Source organism: Sinocyclocheilus anshuiensis, unplaced genomic scaffold, assembly GCF_001515605.1.
Source record: "Sinocyclocheilus anshuiensis isolate Anshui unplaced genomic scaffold, SAMN03320099.WGS_v1.1 scaffold220, whole genome shotgun sequence".
NCBI lineage: Eukaryota > Metazoa > Chordata > Actinopteri > Cypriniformes > Cyprinidae > Sinocyclocheilus > Sinocyclocheilus anshuiensis.
Window position 1 is genome coordinate 1,243,636 of NW_015554086.1, and position 21,782 is coordinate 1,265,417.

The window sequence follows — 21,782 nt, forward strand, 5'->3', positions numbered from 1 at the left end:
CACTGAATCACACAGCGTCTCCCTGACATGGCTGCATCAACACTACTGCTGTTCCTGAAACCACACCTCAGAGCTTGTAACACTTCAAAGAGAAAGGAAAACTTGAAATCGCATCATATGACCCCTTTAAAATGAACTATTTAAAATAACATAGTACCTGGTCAGCCATAAAACTGTCGGAGCACACACAGACTCCTACACAAACTTGAAAAAGAGCTCCTTTCTTCCTCTGCACAAAAACAGGAGTGCATCAAAGCCTTCACATCTGTGTCTATGGGTTTGGCTGTGTTTTAAGATAATCAACTGATAGTATATTGGCTCTTGAGTCCACCATGTGTCTGCCATCAAAGGAATATCTGAGCTGTGGGAGAAGAACATGTAATGACAGAAAGTGTTATTCACAATGCTGAAAAAACTGCTATGTGGGCCTCTTTCGGCTATTTTCAGCTCTGCCGCTTGTTGTGACTCATGCTTTATTAATGTAAACTTTGTTTTGCACAGGTTTGATTTCACTAGTATCGATTCACAGTGTTGCAGTGAGGGGTTTCTGGAGTCTTGGGGTTGTAAATGTGTCTTGTCGACGTCTATATTATGATTCATTCAGCTTTAGAAAAAGTATATAAATAATGGTTATTTAATTGCATTGACATTACACAACCCTAGTTTCTAGGGTAGGGTTTCTAAGACATAAAATAAATAAGTTATATAAGTTTTATACATCTAATAGTAATAGTGGGGAGAAAAAGATATGCTGTCATCTCAAATATTTCCACTTTTTTTTTTTAAATAAAATAAAAACAGTTATGGTGTAAATATTACTATTTAAAATAAATGTATACAATTAAATTAAATTAATTACAAATATAAAATTTTATTTTTAGTAGCCATTATTCTAGTTTTCATTGTCACACGATCCTTCAAAAAATGTATTTACTGTGGATTTGGATCAATTTAATGCATCCTTGCTGAATAACAGTATTAATTTCTTTCAAAAATAAATAAATAAAAATAAAATTCATATACTGACCCCAAACTCTAGAATGGCAGTTTATATAATAGAAAGACAATATATTATTTATTTGGTGAATTCTTGAAAAAACATTACATGAAAACAATAATTTAGGAAACATCTTTAATATTATGCTTCATTTTATCTTACACAGTGGGTCCTTATACATGAAGATATAAAGCTGCCTATGTTTTATTAAGGGGTTCTTTATTTTTAGGGGTCCTGGCCATCACCATCAACAAACCCTTGCTCTATAACAGGGTGTAATTGTACCATCTCCCCATTTAAATTCAGGACTCCACCTCTCTGTCATTGACAAAACTATCCACAAGTTAATTGATTCACTGTTCAGACTAATAACTGTTAAAAACCACTGATGTGCACGGTGCTTGTTGAGAATTGCATGTCAGATTGTGAGGGGGTTGAATGATGTTGAATTTCCTCCACCGGAGTTTATGAAAGACAGAGTAATTTGCAATGGACTGTTATAGAGGAGACTGCATTATTGTTTGAGGTGTGTGTCATTGAATGTGTGAGCAAGTGTGTGTGTGCTCATAATTGAAGTCCCAGTTCTCACACTTATCTCATGTTTTGGCACGTTCCCTACCCTCTCTCTCTTTTTCTCTGTTTTCTGTCTCTCTTTTTTAGTCAGATGAGCTGGTATTTTACTGGGTGTTTACACACACTCCTCAAACACTATTTGAGTAGGCGGCAAGAGTAAAGTGGAGTTGCTGTCGGGATATGAATCACTGCTGTATGGTCTCAGACACATTAAGCGTTTAAGCAAGTACTGATCCTTTAGACTTACTTGGAGTGTAGCAGGTTTTCTGCCTGAACTCTGGCATCAAGGAAATGTCTTGTTTGCCTCTCTGACATCATGTGATATAGGGGGTAGAAGGAAGGGCAAGCCAATATATTTCACTCAGTGTGAAGGCTTCTGTTCCCCCTCTACCTCAGACATGACCTTCCTTGCCTCCTGGGATGAGCTAGACAGGTAGGTCAATGGATAGTTTTAATGATTCACAGTGTCTTTATGAGTGATGTGGATTTTTTTAAATCAAATATTTGAGCTTTTGGATACGTTTGAGACTTTTTTTAAACAGACAGCTTTTTAAACAGGTAGTACAGCTTTTTAATGTATTAGTTTAATTTGTGTTGTGAATGCATAAACTTGATTTTGGAAAGTGTTTGTACTTTTTAGTAGGGTTGTAAATTGGTGTGGTTTATGTTCTTGTTTGGTTTATAGATCATCTCAATGTGTCTGGTTTATTAATTGGTGAAGTATTTGGGTTTTTTCGGTTACACACTGCTATGGAATACTTGATTTTGATTGGTCAGTTGTTGTATGTAGTATATTTGATCGTTGTCAGGTTTAGTTTTGATAGTTGTACCTTTATTAATTAATCTCACAAAATGTTGCTAGCTTTATCCAAAAACAATTACTTATTTCATTTTACTTCAAAAGTCAATGAATCTTGTTTTAGTTTTTTGTTTTTTTGGTGCATAGTAGTGCTATGCTTAGAAGTGATTTTTTTCATCACCACATTGAGTGCTTACAGTTAATGAGTTTTCAGTTATTCATTGGATAGCAGAACAGTTCAAGTTATTTTCTTGGTTGATTTTACTGAAAATATTCTTTCTCAAATCATTCCTCCAAAAAGAGGGTGACATTAAGCTGGTGACTCCCCCACTGCTACCTTAAAAGGTCTTCCCTCAGCTGGCCTCCCTTGTAATGATGCACAACCGACTCTGTTATTACTATGTGTCCTTTACTCTAAACACTGCTGATGTCCTCACTGTACTACCAGCATTTACACACACTTCAAACACTTGAAGACTCTGTCCAGGATTGTGTGTTAGGGGGTACACACTAATGTATTTTTGTCTTGTTTTCCAGTAAAGTAACATGTAAGCATCCTTAAAATAAGACCGGTTTATTTGAGAAGCGATATTGCAAAAGATATTAAGAGATTATTATATCTTTGAATTAAATGTATATCTAAACCCAGGGGTTTTCAAATATTTTTGTCAGATGAACCCCTTAAAATCTTAGGGAGTAATTTTAAGTTTAAGTTAATATTTCAATAATTTAACTATATGTTTGTGTTTTTTGATGTTGGTTAATGCTCACGTGACCTGCAAGTGAACAGATACAATTTTTTTTTATTATTATTATTATACTTTTGTAATTAATTACTCTAATTATAAAAATGAAGTTATAAATGTATTATTTTTGTAAATTACATTTGTCTTGTAAAATTAAACAAAATAAATGAATAAATAATTATGGACCCATATTTAATGAAATTGCTGCCATTGATTTGATAATAGCACAAAGCTATATCATGATTTCAGTTTTATTTTGATTAATTGTGCCACATTTATTTATTTTAATTTTACATTCAATGTAATTATAAGCATTTCATCAATTTTATTTTTCCCCCATTTGGGAAATCTTAAGCATAAATACATTTTGTGAAAAAAACCAAAACAAATTCTTTGATGAAAACAAAGAAAAACAAAGATTTTGATTAACAAAATCTTAATTCAAAATCTGAAAACAAAATCTTATTTATTTTTTTACAGTTTTGTATCACAAGTGAATTTATTGTGTCTTATGAATGTTTTTATTTGTACTTTAAAACAAAACAAAAATACAGAAAAAAATCATAGTATGATTTTATCATATTAAAAATAAGGGGTTCTTTATTTTTAGGGGTCCTGGCCATCACCATCAACAAACCCTTGCTCTATAACAGGGTGTAATTGTACCATCTCCCCATTTAAATTCAGGACTCCACCTCTCTGTCATTGACAAAACTATCCACAAGTTAATTGATTCACTGTTCAGACTAATAACTGTTAAAAACCACTGATGTGCACGGTGCTTGTTGAGAATTGCATGTCAGATTGTGAGGGGGTTGAATGATGTTGAATTTCCTCCACCGGAGTTTATGAAAGACAGAGTAATTTGCAATGGACTGTTATAGAGGAGACTGCATTATTGTTTGAGGTGTGTGTCATTGAATGTGTGAGCAAGTGTGTGTGTGCTCATAATTGAAGTCCCAGTTCTCACACTTATCTCATGTTTTGGCACGTTCCCTACCCTCTCTCTCTTTTTCTCTGTTTTCTGTCTCTCTTTTTTAGTCAGATGAGCTGGTATTTTACTGGGTGTTTACACACACTCCTCAAACACTATTTGAGTAGGCGGCAAGAGTAAAGTGGAGTTGCTGTCGGGATATGAATCACTGCTGTATGGTCTCAGACACATTAAGCGTTTAAGCAAGTACTGATCCTTTAGACTTACTTGGAGTGTAGCAGGTTTTCTGCCTGAACTCTGGCATCAAGGAAATGTCTTGTTTGCCTCTCTGACATCATGTGATATAGGGGGTAGAAGGAAGGGCAAGCCAATATATTTCACTCAGTGTGAAGGCTTCTGTTCCCCCTCTACCTCAGACATGACCTTCCTTGCCTCCTGGGATGAGCTAGACAGGTAGGTCAATGGATAGTTTTAATGATTCACAGTGTCTTTATGAGTGATGTGGATTTTTTTAAATCAAATATTTGAGCTTTTGGATACGTTTGAGACTTTTTTTAAACAGTCAGACAGCTTTTTAAACAGGTAGTACAGCTTTTTAATGTATTAGTTTAATTTGTGTTGTGAATGCATAAACTTGATTTTGGAAAGTGTTTGTACTTTTTAGTAGGGTTGTAAATTGGTGTGGTTTATGTTCTTGTTTGGTTTATAGATCATCTCAATGTGTCTGGTTTATTAATTGGTGAAGTATTTGGGTTTTTTCGGTTACACACTGCTATGGAATACTTGATTTTGATTGGTCAGTTGTTGTATGTAGTATATTTGATCGTTGTCAGGTTTAGTTTTGATAGTTGTACCTTTATTAATTAATCTCACTAAATGTTGCTAGCTTTCTCCAAAAACAATTACTTATTTCATTTTACTTCTAAAGTCAATGAATCTTGTTTTAGTTTTTTGTTTTTTTGGTGCATAGTAGTGCTATGCTTAGGAGTGATTTTTTTCATCACCACATTGAGTGCTTACAGTTAATGAGTTTGCAGTTATTCATTGGATAGCAGAACAGTTCAAGTTATTTTCTTGGTTGATTTTACTGAAAATATTCTTTCTCAAATCATTCCTCCAAAAAGAGGGTGACATTAAGCTGGTGACTCCCCCACTGCTACCTTAAAAGGTCTTCCCTCAGCTGGCCTCCCTTGTAATGATGCACAACCGACTCTGTTATTACTATGTGTCCTTTACTCTAAACACTGCTGATGTCCTCACTGTACTACCAGCATTTACACACACTTCAAACACTTGAAGACTCTGTCCAGGATTGTGTGTTAGGGGGTACACACTAATGTATTTTTGTCTTGTTTTCCAGTAAAGTAACATGTAAGCATCCTTAAAATAAGACCGGTTTATTTGAGAAGCGATATTGCAAAAGATATTAAGAGATTATTATATCTTTGAATTAAATGTATATCTAAACCCAGGGGTTTTCAAATATTTTTGTCAGATGAACCCCTTAAAATCTTAGGGAGTAATTTTAAGTTTAAGTTAATATTTCAATAATTTAACTATATGTTTGTGTTTTTTGATGTTGGTTAATGCTCACGTGACCTGCAAGTGAACAGATACAATTTTTTTTTATTATTATTATTATACTTTTGTAATTAATTACTCTAATTATAAAAATGAAGTTATAAATGTATTATTTTTGTAAATTACACTTGTCTTGTAAAATTAAACAAAATAAATGAATAAATAATTATGGACCCATATTTAATGAAATTGCTGCCATTGATTTGATAATAGCACAAAGCTATATCATGATTTCAGTTTTATTTTGATTAATTGTGCCACATTTATTTATTTTAATTTTACATTCAATGTAATTATAAGCATTTCATCAATTTTATTTTTCCCCCATTTGGGAAATCTTAAGCATAAATACATTTTGTGAAAAAAACCAAAACAAATTCTTTGATGAAAACAAAGAAAAACAAAGATTTTGATTAACAAAATCTTAATTCAAAATCTGAAAACAAAATCTTATTTATTTTTTTACAGTTTTGTATCACAAGTGAATTTATTGTGTCTTATGAATGTTTTTATTTGTACTTTAAAACAAAACAAAAATACAGAAAAAAATCATAGTATGATTTTATCATATTAAAAATTTGTTTTATCCATTAATGTTAGACACTCATGAATCTTTTTTATTCACAAAGATTGCAATTAATTCGAGTTAATTCACAAGATTGCAGTCGACCACGGTTGTTTTGGAGGTCTCAGGAGGTTAGTTCATTCAGAACCTTAGACTTGTTTTGACTCTTTACTCAGATTACACAGTGGATTTGATCATGTTTTTCCATTCTCTCACTTTGTACACATGGTGTGGTAAAACTGTTGTTTTTACTATTACTATAATTAACAATAAATGTGACTGCAGGGGCACAGCAGACTGGTTTGGGGTCAGCAATGATGTGGATGCCACTCAGAAATGGCAGCGGAAGAGCCTTCGTCACTGTACCCAGCGCTACGGCAAACTGAAGCCTCAGGTGATACGCGAAATGGACCTGCCCAGTCAAGACAATCTCTCCATGACCAGTACTGAGACCCCTCCTCCTCTATACGTCTCCCCCGCACAGCATGGCATGCAGAGGGTAAGCTGGACACATACTGATCCCTTTATAATGGTGCAATCCAAAATAGCTTAAACTGTTCTATTTGAAACCACTTTGTTTCTATAAAACATTGGACTTCTATTAACATTTCCCATTAGCATTTACTATGTGGTTTTGATGGTTTATGATACAGATGGGGTGATCGTGACTCACTGTTTAGGCTTTTTGTGGTTGCTGTCTGCAGATCGTAGACCCGCTGGCTCGGGGTCGAGCGTTCCGTAACGTAGAGGAAGTGGATGGTCTTAGTATTCCTCAGACCCCCATCACCCCCTGCGCCGCTTCCCTGTGCTCCTTCACCAGCTCCCGCTCTGGCTTCAACCGACCCCCCCGTAGACGAAAGCGTGAGTCTGTCGCCAAAATGGGCTTCAGAGCGGCTGCTGCTCTGGTGAAGGTAAGAGCCGATAGATAGACAGCAATGTTGCATGTTGCGTTTGCCTTGTGTATGATTTATAACAGTGGTTCTCAACAAGGGGGCCGGGGCCCACTGAAGGGCCTCAGCAAACTTCCAAGGGGGACTTACAATTATTTAATTATATATACTAAAATTTAAATAAAATACATTTATTCTTTTCTCCTCAGTAAACGTTTTTTTGTTGAACAACATACTGAAAGGGATAGTTCACCAAAAATGAAAATTTTGTCATTAATTACTCACCCTCATGTTGTTCCAAACCTGTAAGACCTTCATTCATCTTCGGAACACAAATTAATGTATTTTTTATGAAATCTGAGAGCTTTCTGACCCTGCATAGACCGCAACACAACTGACACGTTCAAGGGTAGTGAGGACATTGTTAAAATGGTCCATGTGACATCAGTGGTTCAACCTTAATTTTATGAAGCTATGAGAATACTTTTTGGCACAAAGGAAATAATAATGACTCCATTCAACAATTTCTTCTCTTCGATGCACGATCAAGAGAGTACCACGACTCATATAAAATATCTTAATTTGTGTTCCGATGAGGTACGAAGGTCTTACAGGTTTGAAACGACATGAGGGTCAGTAATTAATGACAGAATTAAAATTTTGGGAAGAACTATTCCTTGAATCAGAATCTTGAATTTTCTGTAATCACAATTCATTTGAGTTGTGGTGAATTTTTTTTAAATATGAACATTCCCAGTTTTATGTTAATAAAAATGTTAGAAAATTGTCATAATTCAAGCAAATATCTTGCCCAATTTGGGTGGCCTTCAAGTCAAAAAGGTTGAGGACTACTGACTTCTACCATTGTAGATGGTCTACTTTAGTTGCATAGAACTGAATAGCTCCAAAAACCGATTTCATTTCCGGGATTTCCAGGGAAATCATGCTTTAGTTTTATTATCATCATGGATCTTACCCATTGTTTGAGATGTATAACTTATTTTATTATATAACTTATTTTATTATCATCATGGATCTTACCCATTGTTTGAGATGTATAACTTATTTTATTATATAACTTATTTTATTATCATCATGGATCTTACCCATTGTTTGAGATGTATAACTTGAGTCCTATAATTTCACAGTTGTTATGTTCATTTCTATTCATTATATGAACACTGAGCATAGTAGCAAGCACGATGCTGGTAATGAGGATGATAGTAAAGATTACGGTGGTTTTAGGGACGCTCTCTTCGGGAAGGTGCCACTCGGCGAGTGCATCGGCGGAGTTTCGCCACAGCTAGTTTTCTGGATGAGGACACTGTGGATTTCCCAGATGAATTTGACACCTCCTTCTTTGCCAAGGTGAAAATAAATACAAAACCTGAAGTTTACGACCCAGACCATCTCAGTGCTGCCACCTAGGGGTTGATATATGTAAAGTTTATTGCAAGTGATCTAATGAGTCATAATTTAAATTGTTTTTAAGCTGAAAATGCACCACTAGCATTATCAAAATGAAGAGCATCATAATATCTAACCTTTAAGTGGGATTAATGTTATTTTAATGTTATTAGTATTAGTGTTCATTTATATATGTATATAATAGTAGTGTTTATGTGTGTGTGTATATGTGTATATATCTTAAGTAATTTTAATACTTAGCAACATTTCTCATTTTTGTTATTTCTTGTTATTTTTAATGATTTAGTTTTTCAGTTAATATTCATATTTTACTATATGTTAGCATTATTAAAATTTCTGAAAACTATTTTTAATTGTTTTTTTTTACAATAACAACACTGGCTTGGTTAGGGAAAATGGCTGGGAAACACTTAAGCTAAGAAATTAGACAGTTATTATTTTTGTTGTACACTTAAATGAATCCATTGTATGTATCCAATGTAGCCATTCTGTCATTTTAGGATGGGCTTGCACATGAAGAGCTGTCCACATACGCAGACGAGGTGTTTGAGTCTCTTTCTGAAGCTGCCATTAAAGAAACTGATGCCAGTAGAGCTGGAGACGAGAGGGACCTGACAGGCAGTGCCCTAGAGAGGACAGAACTAGAGCGGAGCCATCTCATGCTGTGAGTCACATGCACACATGACAAACATGTTTGAGCTTTTAATATTATTCTGAATGCTTTTTAAGTGGACTCCCCATCTCTCTTCAGGCCTCTTGAGAGGGGATGGCGTAAGGGAAAGGATGGTGCTCTGATTCAGCCTAAAGTGCGATTACAGCAGGAAGTGGTGAGTGTGAGTGGTCAGCGGCGTGGACAGCGCATTACTGTGCCTGTTAAGAAACTCTTTGCCAAGGAGAAGCGTCCTTATGGGCTTGGCATGGTGGGCCGACTGACCAACCGCACCTACCGCAAACGCATTGACAGCTATGTCAAGAAACAGATAGAAGACATGAATGACCACAGGTATTAACAACAGTATTGTGGGTGGGAGCCTTTTTAAAATGCGTGATATAGATGGTCTCTGGATATGTTTGAGATACTGAATTATAGGTGTCTGTACAGGGTGATGAATTGGTGTTTTTTATCCCACAGGCCTTTCTTCACTTACTGGATCACCTTTGTCCATTTGCTGATTACCATATTGGCAGTTTCCATCTATGGCATTGCACCTGTGGGCTTTTCACAACATGAGACCGTTGATTCTGTTAGTAAAACCATGTGTATTTGGTTTTGTTACACTGTACTTCTGTTTAATATGGTGTGTAACAGGTTATGTCATCTGTTGTAGGTCTTGCGAAACAAAGGAGTTTATGAAAATGTCAAATTCATGCAGCAAGAAAATTTCTGGGTTGGACCAAGCTCGGTAAATATAAACATCACTATAATTGTGTACATGGTCACTAAAAGCGAAAAAAGGAGTTGTTATAGAATACAGTTATGAAATGCCAATAGTGAGTATTTTAAAGTATTAAACTAAAAACAATAAGGCTTTTATCAAAGTATTTGCACATGTTGATAGATGTACCATGGTAAGGGGCCTTTATGGTTTATTTTCAAACTAATTGTTTTGCTACATCCATATTCAAATACAACAAATCTTTTTTTCAATCATCATAAACTTTAAAAGGAAAATATGTAATATTTTGAAAATGAATTATTAGGCTATAAAATACTGTTTTGAATAGTCTTGGATAAATAATGTTCTTATCTAATACTAAAACTGTTATAAATTCTTTTGGTAAGTGAAATTAAGCTAAAATAATATAAAATAAAATCATTCAAAAATAGTGAAATATTATAAATATATAAAGTGTAAGCTTCTAAATTACTCAAATTAAAACTGAAATAAAAATAAAACTACATAGAAATATTTATAAATAAAAATAAACACTAATTAAAAACGTGTGAAAAAAAATGAAAATTTAAATATTACTAAATACTATTATAGTCAATAAATAATGCTCAAATAAAATAGATTGAGTTTAGTATGTTTCCATTATGCTCTTGCCTAATATGCAGTTCTTGTTCCTGGCCTGCAGGAGGCGCTGATTCACCTCGGGGCTAAGTTCTCCCCCTGCATGCGTCAGGATCAGGAGGTGCACCAGCTCATTCGGGAGAAGAAGAACATTGAGCGGCACTCGGCCTGCTGCGTCCGCAATGACCAATCAGGCTGCGTGCAGACCTCTCAGGAGGAGTGCTCGGTCAGTTCCTGTGTGACCTCACATATCGACATTAATGTCAACCTATTTTTACACAAATGTCACTGTAATGTTCTCAGAGTACACTGGCATTATGGGTAAAGTGGCCTCAGCACCCAAGTGCTCCATATCTGCGACAGTATGGCTCTGTGAATGTGCGTCAGTATGGCTCTGTGTGCCATCAAGACCCCAGGTACAATTACCCTCTTTATTTTTTTACTCTTTAACCCTTTTACTCTTTAACCCTATTTGATTCTTTTACCCATTCACATCGCCTGTGGATTTAATTATCTTATTTATTTACCACATTTATACCTTTAGGATTTGTCTGGAGCCTGCCTCAGTTACTCCTCATGAGTGGCCTGATGACATCACTAAGTGGCCGGTGAGTTTGCTACACAGTTTAGTGACCAACATGACCACAACATTTCATTTTTTTGCTTCAATGTAATACTGTTTTTCCTCTCTCAGATATGCACCAGGTACAGCCTAGGGAATCACACTAACCTGCCACACATTGATTGCGTCATCACTGGCAGACCCTGCTGCATCGGAACCAAAGGAAGGTGAGGATAACCTGCTGACACCCATTACGCCATGAGATACACTGTAAAAAGGCTTATCTTACTTAGTATTTTTGTCTTGTTTCTAGTTAAAATATAAAAACATTCTTAAATCAAGATACATTTACTAGATAAGCAAAATGACTTAAAGGTCCCGTGACATGCTGCTTTTTGGATACTTTTATATAGGCCTAAGTGGTCCCTAGTACTGTATCTGAAGTCTCTTTCCCGAAATTCAGCCTTGGTGCAGAATTTCAGCCACTACGAGCCAGTCCCACAATGAGCTTTCCTTAGGACGTGCCAATTGTATGTATCCAATGTAGCCATTCTGTCATTTTAGGATGGGCTTGCACATGAAGAGCTGTCCACATACGCAGACGAGGTGTTTGAGTCTCTTTCTGAAGCTGCCATTAAAGAAACTGATGCCAGTAGAGCTGGAGACGAGAGGGACCTGACAGGCAGTGCCCTAGAGAGGACAGAACTAGAGCGGAGCCATCTCATGCTGTGAGTCACATGCACACATGACAAACATGTTTGAGCTTTTAATATTATTCTGAATGCTTTTTAAGTGGACTCCCCATCTCTCTTCAGGCCTCTTGAGAGGGGATGGCGTAAGGGAAAGGATGGTGCTCTGATTCAGCCTAAAGTGCGATTACAGCAGGAAGTGGTGAGTGTGAGTGGTCAGCGGCGTGGACAGCGCATTACTGTGCCTGTTAAGAAACTCTTTGCCAAGGAGAAGCGTCCTTATGGGCTTGGCATGGTGGGCCGACTGACCAACCGCACCTACCGCAAACGCATTGACAGCTATGTCAAGAAACAGATAGAAGACATGAATGACCACAGGTATTAACAACAGTATTGTGGGTGGGAGCCTTTTTAAAATGCGTGATATAGATGGTCTCTGGATATGTTTGAGATACTGAATTATAGGTGTCTGTACAGGGTGATGAATTGGTGTTTTTTATCCCACAGGCCTTTCTTCACTTACTGGATCACCTTTGTCCATTTGCTGATTACCATATTGGCAGTTTCCATCTATGGCATTGCACCTGTGGGCTTTTCACAACATGAGACCGTTGATTCTGTTAGTAAAACCATGTGTATTTGGTTTTGTTACACTGTACTTCTGTTTAATATGGTGTGTAACAGGTTATGTCATCTGTTGTAGGTCTTGCGAAACAAAGGAGTTTATGAAAATGTCAAATTCATGCAGCAAGAAAATTTCTGGGTTGGACCAAGCTCGGTAAATATAAACATCACTATAATTGTGTACATGGTCACTAAAAGCGAAAAAAGGAGTTGTTATAGAATACAGTTATGAAATGCCAATAGTGAGTATTTTAAAGTATTAAACTAAAAACAATAAGGCTTTTATCAAAGTATTTGCACATGTTGATAGATGTACCATGGTAAGGGGCCTTTATGGTTTATTTTCAAACTAATTGTTTTGCTACATCCATATTCAAATACAACAAATCTTTTTTTCAATCATCATAAACTTTAAAAGGAAAATATGTAATATTTTGAAAATGAATTATTAGGCTATAAAATACTGTTTTGAATAGTCTTGGATAAATAATGTTCTTATCTAATACTAAAACTGTTATAAATTCTTTTGGTAAGTGAAATTAAGCTAAAATAATATAAAATAAAATCATTCAAAAATAGTGAAATATTATAAATATATAAAGTGTAAGCTTCTAAATTACTCAAATTAAAACTGAAATAAAAATAAAACTACATAGAAATATTTATAAATAAAAATAAACACTAATTAAAAACGTGTGAAAAAAAATGAAAATTTAAATATTACTAAATACTATTATAGTCAATAAATAATGCTCAAATAAAATAGATTGAGTTTAGTATGTTCCCATTATGCTCTTGCCTAATATGCAGTTCTTGTTCCTGGCCTGCAGGAGGCGCTGATTCACCTCGGGGCTAAGTTCTCCCCCTGCATGCGTCAGGATCAGGAGGTGCACCAGCTCATTCGGGAGAAGAAGAACATTGAGCGGCACTCGGCCTGCTGCGTCCGCAATGACCAATCAGGCTGCGTGCAGACCTCTCAGGAGGAGTGCTCGGTCAGTTCCTGTGTGACCTCACATATCGACATTAATGTCAACCTATTTTTACACAAATGTCACTGTAATGTTCTCAGAGTACACTGGCATTATGGGTAAAGTGGCCTCAGCACCCAAGTGCTCCATATCTGCGACAGTATGGCTCTGTGAATGTGCGTCAGTATGGCTCTGTGTGCCATCAAGACCCCAGGTACAATTACCCTCTTTATTTTTTTACTCTTTAACCCTTTTACTCTTTAACCCTATTTGATTCTTTTACCCATTCACATCGCCTGTGGATTTAATTATCTTATTTATTTACCACATTTATACCTTTAGGATTTGTCTGGAGCCTGCCTCAGTTACTCCTCATGAGTGGCCTGATGACATCACTAAGTGGCCGGTGAGTTTGCTACACAGTTTAGTGACCAACATGACCACAACATTTCATTTTTTTGCTTCAATGTAATACTGTTTTTCCTCTCTCAGATATGCACCAGGTACAGCCTAGGGAATCACACTAACCTGCCACACATTGATTGCGTCATCACTGGCAGACCCTGCTGCATCGGAACCAAAGGAAGGTGAGGATAACCTGCTGACACCCATTACGCCATGAGATACACTGTAAAAAGGCTTATCTTACTTAGTATTTTTGTCTTGTTTCTAGTTAAAATATAAAAACATTCTTAAATCAAGATACATTTACTAGATAAGCAAAATGACTTAAAGGTCCCGTGACATGCTGCTTTTTGGATACTTTTATATAGGCCTAAGTGGTCCCTAGTACTGTATCTGAAGTCTCTTTCCCGAAATTCAGCCTTGGTGCAGAATTTCAGCCACTCCGAGCCAGTCCCACAATGAGCTTTCCTTAGGACGTGCCATTTCTGTGTCTGTAGCTTTAAATGCTAATGAGGAGGAGAGAGGCGAGGCAACTGCCATGTTTCGCTCGTTTGCAAGCCATGATGTCTCTTGAGGAAAAAAAAATATTGCGCTCGCCTCACACGGTAGTAGCTCATTTTCTCATGGGCGGGCCAAATTCTCTGGGCGGGCAAAGCAGAGAAAGGGGAGGTAACCTTTCCCCGTATGACGACATAAAGGGAAGATTCCAGATTGGGCCATCTGAGCTTTCATTTTCTCAAAGGCAAAGCAGGATACCCAGGGCTCGGTTTACACCTATCGCCATTTCTAGCCACTGGGGGACCATAGGCTAGGGGAACTCATATTAATGTTAAAAAAACCTCATAAAGTGAAATTTTCATGCCATGGGACCTTTAAGATATTTAGTCTTTTTTTCTTAAACAAGTAAAATTATCTGCCTGTGTGGTAAGTAAAATAATCTTGTTTTAAGAGTATTTTACATACCCCACTGGCAGATCATTTTACCTTTTTTTTAAGCAAAATTCACTTAATTTAGATTTTTTTCCCCCCTCAGGAAACGAGACTAAATATCTTATGTCATTGTGCTAGTAAATTCATCTTGATTTAAGAATTTTTGGTAACACTTTATTTTAAGGTGTCCTTGTTACATGTTACATGTACTTACTATTATAATAACAATAAATTATGCATAATTACATGCAAGTAACCCTAATACTAACCCTAACCATATAGCAAGTACATTTAGTTAATATTACTCAGTAGGCCTACTTAAATGTATAATTACTGTAACAAGGACACCTTAAAATAAAGTGTAACCAGCAGTGTATTGCAGTGTATTAACAAGTGATTCAAAACAAAGACTGATAACAGGGACAAATATAAATCCATAAAATTCTTTTAAGATATTTAAAAAAAAAAGACATTATCTTAAAGTGCCCCTATTATGGATTTTTGAAAATTACCTTTCATGCAGTGTGTAACACAGCTCGAAGTGAATGAAAACATCCTGCAAAGTTTTAAATCTGAAAGTGCACCGTGTATAAAGTTATTGTCTCTCAAAATAAAGAGTCGACTCTGAATCATTGAAACGAGTCGTTTTTAAAACGAGTCCCAAGCTGTTTCATGTTGACCTCAACATAAAACTTTAGCATATTGCCCGCCCACTTGTTGGTCTTTTCCGTTGGTCTGAATAAAAATGCAAATTCATTCTTTGCCACTAGGTGCAGCTTTTGGAGTGGTAAAATAGCGGTTTCCCCGGTAACGCTGTACACAAAACAGCACTGTGCTCACAAACACTGCTATATCAGGCATTACAGGCGTGATGAAATAAAAATGAGACCAATCGGACCAATCACCGCAGATTAGCGTCACGCAAAGGAGGGGTTTGGAAAAATGAATCGTTGAGCGAATCGTTTGGGAGTCGTTGAGCAAGTAAGGTAAAAATAAATGCATATTATAAGACAATGAAAGTGTTTTTTGACCTTGCATGCATGTCAACCTGTTGTTGGGGACTCCCACAACCAAAATATGAACCTTTCATTACCCATAATAGTGGCACTTTAATGGTAAACATCTAGTATAGCATATGTTACTGTATAATGTTTGGGCTTGTTTTTTTTTTTTTAGTGTTTTGGAGAGAAGTCTTATGCTCCCCAAGGCTGCCTTGATTTAGTCAAAGACAGTAAAAACACTGATATTGTGAAATATTATTACAATTTAAAGGAACTGTTTTCTGATTTAATATATTTTAGAATTTAATTTATTCAAGCTGCATTTTCAGCAGCCATTTCTCCAGTTTTCAGTGTCAGATGACCTTCAGAAATCATTCTAATATGCTGATTTGATGCTCGAGAATAATTTCTTATTATCAGTGTTAAAAACATTTGTGCTGCTTTATAGTTTTGTGGAAACTGTGATTCATTTTTTCAGAAAAGGTTCACAAAACCTGTATTTTTATTAATAGAAATCGTTTGCAACATTGTAAGTATCTTTGTTGTGTTCAGAATAATTTAAAAGTTTTGTATTCCAGCCTTTCCAGTCATTTTGATCAAAGTAATACATCCTAGTATTAATTAAAAAGAAAAAAAAGTACTCACCCCTAACTTTTGAAAGGTACATTTACATTTACATTTAGTCATTTAGCAGACGCTTTTATCCAAAGCGACTTACAATTGGGGGATACATAAAGCGATTCTTCTTAAAGAGGCAAACAGACACAGGAAGTGGTTGTAATACCAAGTTCTTAGACATTGTTCAAATAAGTACAAGCTAGAAAGAGAAGGAATAAATAGAGAGATTTTTAAAAAAAAATTTTTTATGATGAAGTCCACCCTGAAAGACCTGCCAGTGAGATAGGATTCAAACCAGCGAAGGTAGTTTGTGTTTCTTGCAAAAAATGTATTCTCTCTCCGCTGCCTGCCGGCATATAGATGTGTAACAAGCACTTAATGACAGACCGTTATTTATTCAGTAGTATTGCTTTTAAACATACACTAAGCCAACAATAACTGAGTTCATTTTGTCGTGTTGTATATATTATTACAGAGTGACCTTATATTGTAATATGTTCGTATTAGCCTAGTTTCTCCAAAAATAAATGGCTTCTGCTGTGACTACATTAGGGTGTTTATGATGGATTATATCTCAATATGTCAATCTTTTATCAAACATTACTTAATTGACCTTAGCTGCACAAAACCACCCAAAAAATAAAAAACCCACAACCATTATTATTGTGTCTCAGTTGTATCGATATAGCTGCCAACTCCTAAAGTCACGTGTCAGTCACTACTGGATGTGCCACAACATTCTTCATCATGTTCTGCCATTCTCATGGATAAATGCCACAATGCACTGACACACAACACAAGATTTAGTGACATATGCCACGAACCACTGAAATGTGTTTATGGCTTCTGTGCATATGATGCTATGCAACTTAATTTTAATACTGTCTCTCGGGCCATGCTAACCAGCCAAGTCTTGACCCCTTGCTTGTGACATAAATGTTAGATAAATGTAAAAATGGAAAGTCTCATCTAGTAATAAGTCAAGTGTCAGTCAAGCTCTATCAGATGGTTTAGGTATTAAGATCATGAGAAACGTGATCAAAATCATACAACAGTTGCAAACTTTTGACTGGTAGTGTATCTCATATGTATATATTGCATATTTAGTGTTTATTGTGTCCTTTGGAAATCAAATTCCTTAAAGGGATAGTTTACCCAAAAATGAAAATTCTTTCGTAATTTACTCACCCTTACGTCGTGGGCTTTGGTTAATCTTAGAAACACAAATGAATATATTTTTAGTTTCTGTCCATTGGAAGTAGCCAAAACGTCAACCCAAAAAGGCTACAAAGGTGTCGTAAAATGGATCCGTATGAATTGAACGGTCTAATCAAAGTCTTGCGAAGAGATATAATCACTTTATATGAGGAACAGAATAAATTTCTGTTCTGGAAGGTCAGAAGTTACGCACTCACAGGCTTCTGTGTTTACCATATGTGATTTGCTCTGTTATTGTGTTTATATGTGCATAAAAGCCTAAATTAAACCTGTTTATCATAAGAAATGACCACACTGCACCTCTTCAAAACATTTGGATCAAATCTTGATTCATATGGATCCATTATAATCATTTTGGACCTTTTAAGTTTTGGTTACCTGGACTATCAATGGTGTTTCCAAGATTACATCTTATGGGTTTGGAATGACATGAGGGTGAGTAAACACTAACAGAATTTTCAGTTATGGGTGAACTATCCCTTTAAATGTGAATTGTGATTTGCACAGGTGTGAGATTACATCAAGAGAGTACTGTGACTTCATGAAGGGATACTTCCATGAGGAGGCCACACTGTGTTCCCAGGTCAGTGAGCATTTTACCTGTTGACATATAAGTATAGATCTATACATTCTGTTCATTTGTTATGAGGAGCAGTAGTGCAGGTTTATGAATTGCCAGCAGGGGGTGTAAAGACCTTCAGCTGTACCGGTGTCTGTAATTCGAGTGTACAGTCCTTTAGCTATAAATTGTAATTTGTGTAATTATGGATTAAACTGATTATCTGCTCTCAGGTTCATTGCATGGATGATGTGTGTGGCCTCCTGCCGTTCCTGAACCCAGAGATCCCAGACCAGTTCTATCGGCTCTGGCTCTCTCTCTTCCTGCATGCTGGGTGAGTACGAAGCGTGATCCGTTGCAGGGGGCCTATTGTGAATTTCGCAATAAATAAAATGCAGTGTCAGATTACTTATCCTGACTGCTCTTTCTTGACAAAGGTAAAGCCGTGTTTGATTAATGGCGTAAGTCTCTTCCTGTCTCTGCAGGATTCTGCACTGCCTGGTGTCTGTGTGCTTCCAGATGACCATTTTGAGAGATTTGGAGAAGCTAGCGGGCTGGCTGAGAATCTCCATTATCTATATCCTCAGTGGGATTACAGGAAACCTTGCCAGTGCCATCTTCTTACCGTACAGAGCAGAGGTACAGGACGACTGAGTCTGGATCAGGGCTCTTAAACTCCTCACATTCAGTAATGAAATCATTAAATCCAACCTGCATATCATTTCTTACTCTTTGCATTGACCTTTATTGTTAAGTAATTTTCCTAAAGATTTTAATACAGCATATACATTTTAAAAAACGGCTGTTTATAGTTATAAAAGATTTCTATTTCAAATAAATGTTGTCCTTTCTAACTTTCTATTCATTAAGATGAAAAAAAAAATGCATTACATTTTCCACAAAACATTAAGAAGCTTTTTTTCCCACATTGATATTAATAAGAAATGTTTCATGGTCACCAAATCAGCATATTCGAATGATTTATGGAGGATCATGTGACACTGAAGACTGGAGTAATGGCTGCTGAAAATTCAGCTTTACCATCCGAGGAATAAAATGTATTGGAAAATATATTAAAATAGAAAAGTTATTTTAAATAGGAACAATATTTCACAACATTACAGCTTTTTTCTGTATTTTTAATCAAAGAAATGCAGCTTTGGTGAGCACTACTTTCAAAAACATTGCGTCACATTTTATTTTAAGGTCCAATACTTGCTATTAAAAAAAATTTAACTACAACTTTTGCCCCAATAAACTCCTAATTTGCTGCTTATTAGTTGTCAAGTTTAGATATTGGGTAGGATTAGGGATATAGAATATGGTCATGCTGAATATGTGCTTTATAAGTTCTAATAAACAGCCAATACGTTAATAATCGGCATGCTAATAAGCAACTAGTGAGAATTGGTCCCTATACTAAAGTGTTATCAAATATTGATTATAAATACACATATATATGTATTATTCAAATTGCTTATTGCAGGCCTAAAACACAGATGTCAACGTGCATTTGTAACCTAGATGAAAACAACTCGGATCAGTTGAAAATTTAACGCATGTGCTGATACAATTGCTGTGTTTTAAATTGCGTAATGAGTATGAACTGCATTTGATGGCTTACTTGCTTCTTGACTGCTAATAATGTATGTTGTATGTATATAATCCACCATGTTGGAATTGGCATGTGATCTATGATGTCTGTTGAGTCACTGAAACACATGGCATAGTAAATTCTCAATCGGATGCACATTTGGCAGAAGTAGAAATTCACCCTGGCTTTTTCACATGCTATATAGTAGCGAAGTAGACATACTCGGATGCCTAACCACCTAGTTAGCATCCCCCAGGTTATTTGAGTTTCAGACCACTGGTCTATGTGGATAAAACATGATAGTAACTGCTCCTCTATTCTTCTAATGCCAGGTGGGTCCGGCTGGTTCTCAATTTGGCATCCTGGCCTGTCTGTTTGTGGAGCTGTTCCAGAGCTGGCAGATCTTGGCACGGCCATGGTGGGCCTTCATCAAGCTCTCATGCATCGTGCTGTTCCTCTTCGCCTTCGGCCTGCTGCCCTGGATAGATAATTTCGCCCACATCTGTGGCTTTGTCTCAGGCTTCTTCCTTTCCTTCGCCTTCCTGCCCTACATCAGCTTCGGCCGAATGGACATGTACCGCAAACGTTTGCAGATTCTAGTGGCACTTACTCTTTTCCTGGGCATCTTCTCCAGCTTCGTCGTACTCTTCTACATTTACCCCGTCAAGTGCGAGTGGTGTGAGCTTCTCACCTGCATCCCGCTGACAGACAAGTTCTGTGAGAAATACGACCTCAATGCTCACCTCCACTGAGGCCTTGCAGAAGAAGGGCTAGAATGGAGAACAGTTGGACATCAACTTAATCTTTCTGCAGGCCTGGAATGATTTGATTACAGACTCTTTGACTTACAACATACAATCTTTTTATATAATGAACTTTCTAAAGAAGGTTTTATTGTTTTTAATTTCTCCGGCTCAGAGAAGAGCCCACCCCAGGAGGGAACAATAATAATTATGTCAGTCGTGCCTTTTCACTCAGTACCAGCTACTGCCATATCCTACAAGATCAGAGCACTTTTGAGGCCAACCTGTGTGTAGTGCTACTACAGTGGTAATGTTTGGTAGTGTTTTAGCTGCCTGATCACATGTAACACAAAATACAATGTGACAAAATCTCCAAGTCTGCCTTCATTTTTTTTCTCGTCTTTTTGTTCCTTAAAATAGTAGGATATTGTGAGTTTATTTGCATAGGGACAATACAAAAAACATAATTTAAGTTAAAAGACTAACAAATGATGCTCATTTGCATCTCAAATAGTGCTTTAAGGAAGGCACTGCACCCAACTCAATGTCTGTTCCAAATAGGAAGCAGCGTAATTATGCTGTCTTATAGGGGAGGATCACTGTGTTCTTTGTGGAAGAAGCAATCCCATAATGACTTGCAACAAGCTCATTTCTGTGCTAAAATTCATTTGATACTAAAATGTTAACAATCAAGTACAAAAAGTAAAATAATCATAGATACATTTATTAAATCTAATCATTAAAACATATAGGAGAGATTAACACTAATAAATACATATAAATTATAATATATATATTCACTAAAATATTAAGTAGCACAACCATTTAAGAATAAGAAATGTTTAGTAAACACCAAATCATGATATGAACGATTTCTGAAGAATCATGTGATACTGAAGACTGAGTAATGGCTTCTGAAAACTCATCTTTGAAATAAATTACATTAAAATTACATCAAAAGCAATAAAATTGTAATGTTCATCAAATAAATGCAGCACTGAGCTTTTTTTTTTTCAAACAAACAAGAAAAAGCTTACCAACCTCAAACTTTTGAATGGTATTATTTATAAAATAAACGTATAGACTAGTAAGGTTTTTATGAAAATAAGTATGCCTTTATAAGTAATAATAATATTTATTTTAAGGTCCAGTTCTCACTGTTAACTAACTATTAAGTACAACCTTTGCTTCAATAAACTCTTAATTTCTATTTATTAATACTAAGGTAGTTGTTAAGTTTAGGTATTGGGCATTAAGAATGTAGAATATGGTCATGCAGAATATGTGCTTTATACATACTAATAAACAGCCAATATGCTAGTAAGTAACACACATGCTAATAA

At 36.0% G+C, this 21,782-nt stretch overlaps 1 protein-coding gene across 2 annotated transcripts in view; it reads left to right on the forward strand.

Moving 5' to 3' along the window:
• LOC107669219 (inactive rhomboid protein 1-like) overlaps window positions 1–20,816 on the forward strand; it is a 46,980-nt gene extending 26,164 nt beyond the window's left edge. For both annotated transcript variants that reach the window (XM_016461372.1, XM_016461373.1), the window contains 15 exons: window positions 6,481–6,694; window positions 6,900–7,106; window positions 8,331–8,453; window positions 9,014–9,177; window positions 9,265–9,516; window positions 9,646–9,757; window positions 9,842–9,916; window positions 10,593–10,754; window positions 10,832–10,944; window positions 11,073–11,136; window positions 11,223–11,317; window positions 18,051–18,126; window positions 18,336–18,436; window positions 18,588–18,741; window positions 20,029–20,816. In XM_016461372.1, the coding sequence (XP_016316858.1) occupies window positions 6,481–6,694; window positions 6,900–7,106; window positions 8,331–8,453; window positions 9,014–9,177; window positions 9,265–9,516; window positions 9,646–9,757; window positions 9,842–9,916; window positions 10,593–10,754; window positions 10,832–10,944; window positions 11,073–11,136; window positions 11,223–11,317; window positions 18,051–18,126; window positions 18,336–18,436; window positions 18,588–18,741; window positions 20,029–20,448 (2,332 nt within the window). In that variant the 3' untranslated portion in view covers window positions 20,449–20,816. The remainder of the gene's footprint in view (window positions 1–6,480; window positions 6,695–6,899; window positions 7,107–8,330; window positions 8,454–9,013; window positions 9,178–9,264; window positions 9,517–9,645; window positions 9,758–9,841; window positions 9,917–10,592; window positions 10,755–10,831; window positions 10,945–11,072; window positions 11,137–11,222; window positions 11,318–18,050; window positions 18,127–18,335; window positions 18,437–18,587; window positions 18,742–20,028) is intronic.
• The last annotated feature ends 966 nt before the right edge of the window (window positions 20,817–21,782 follow it).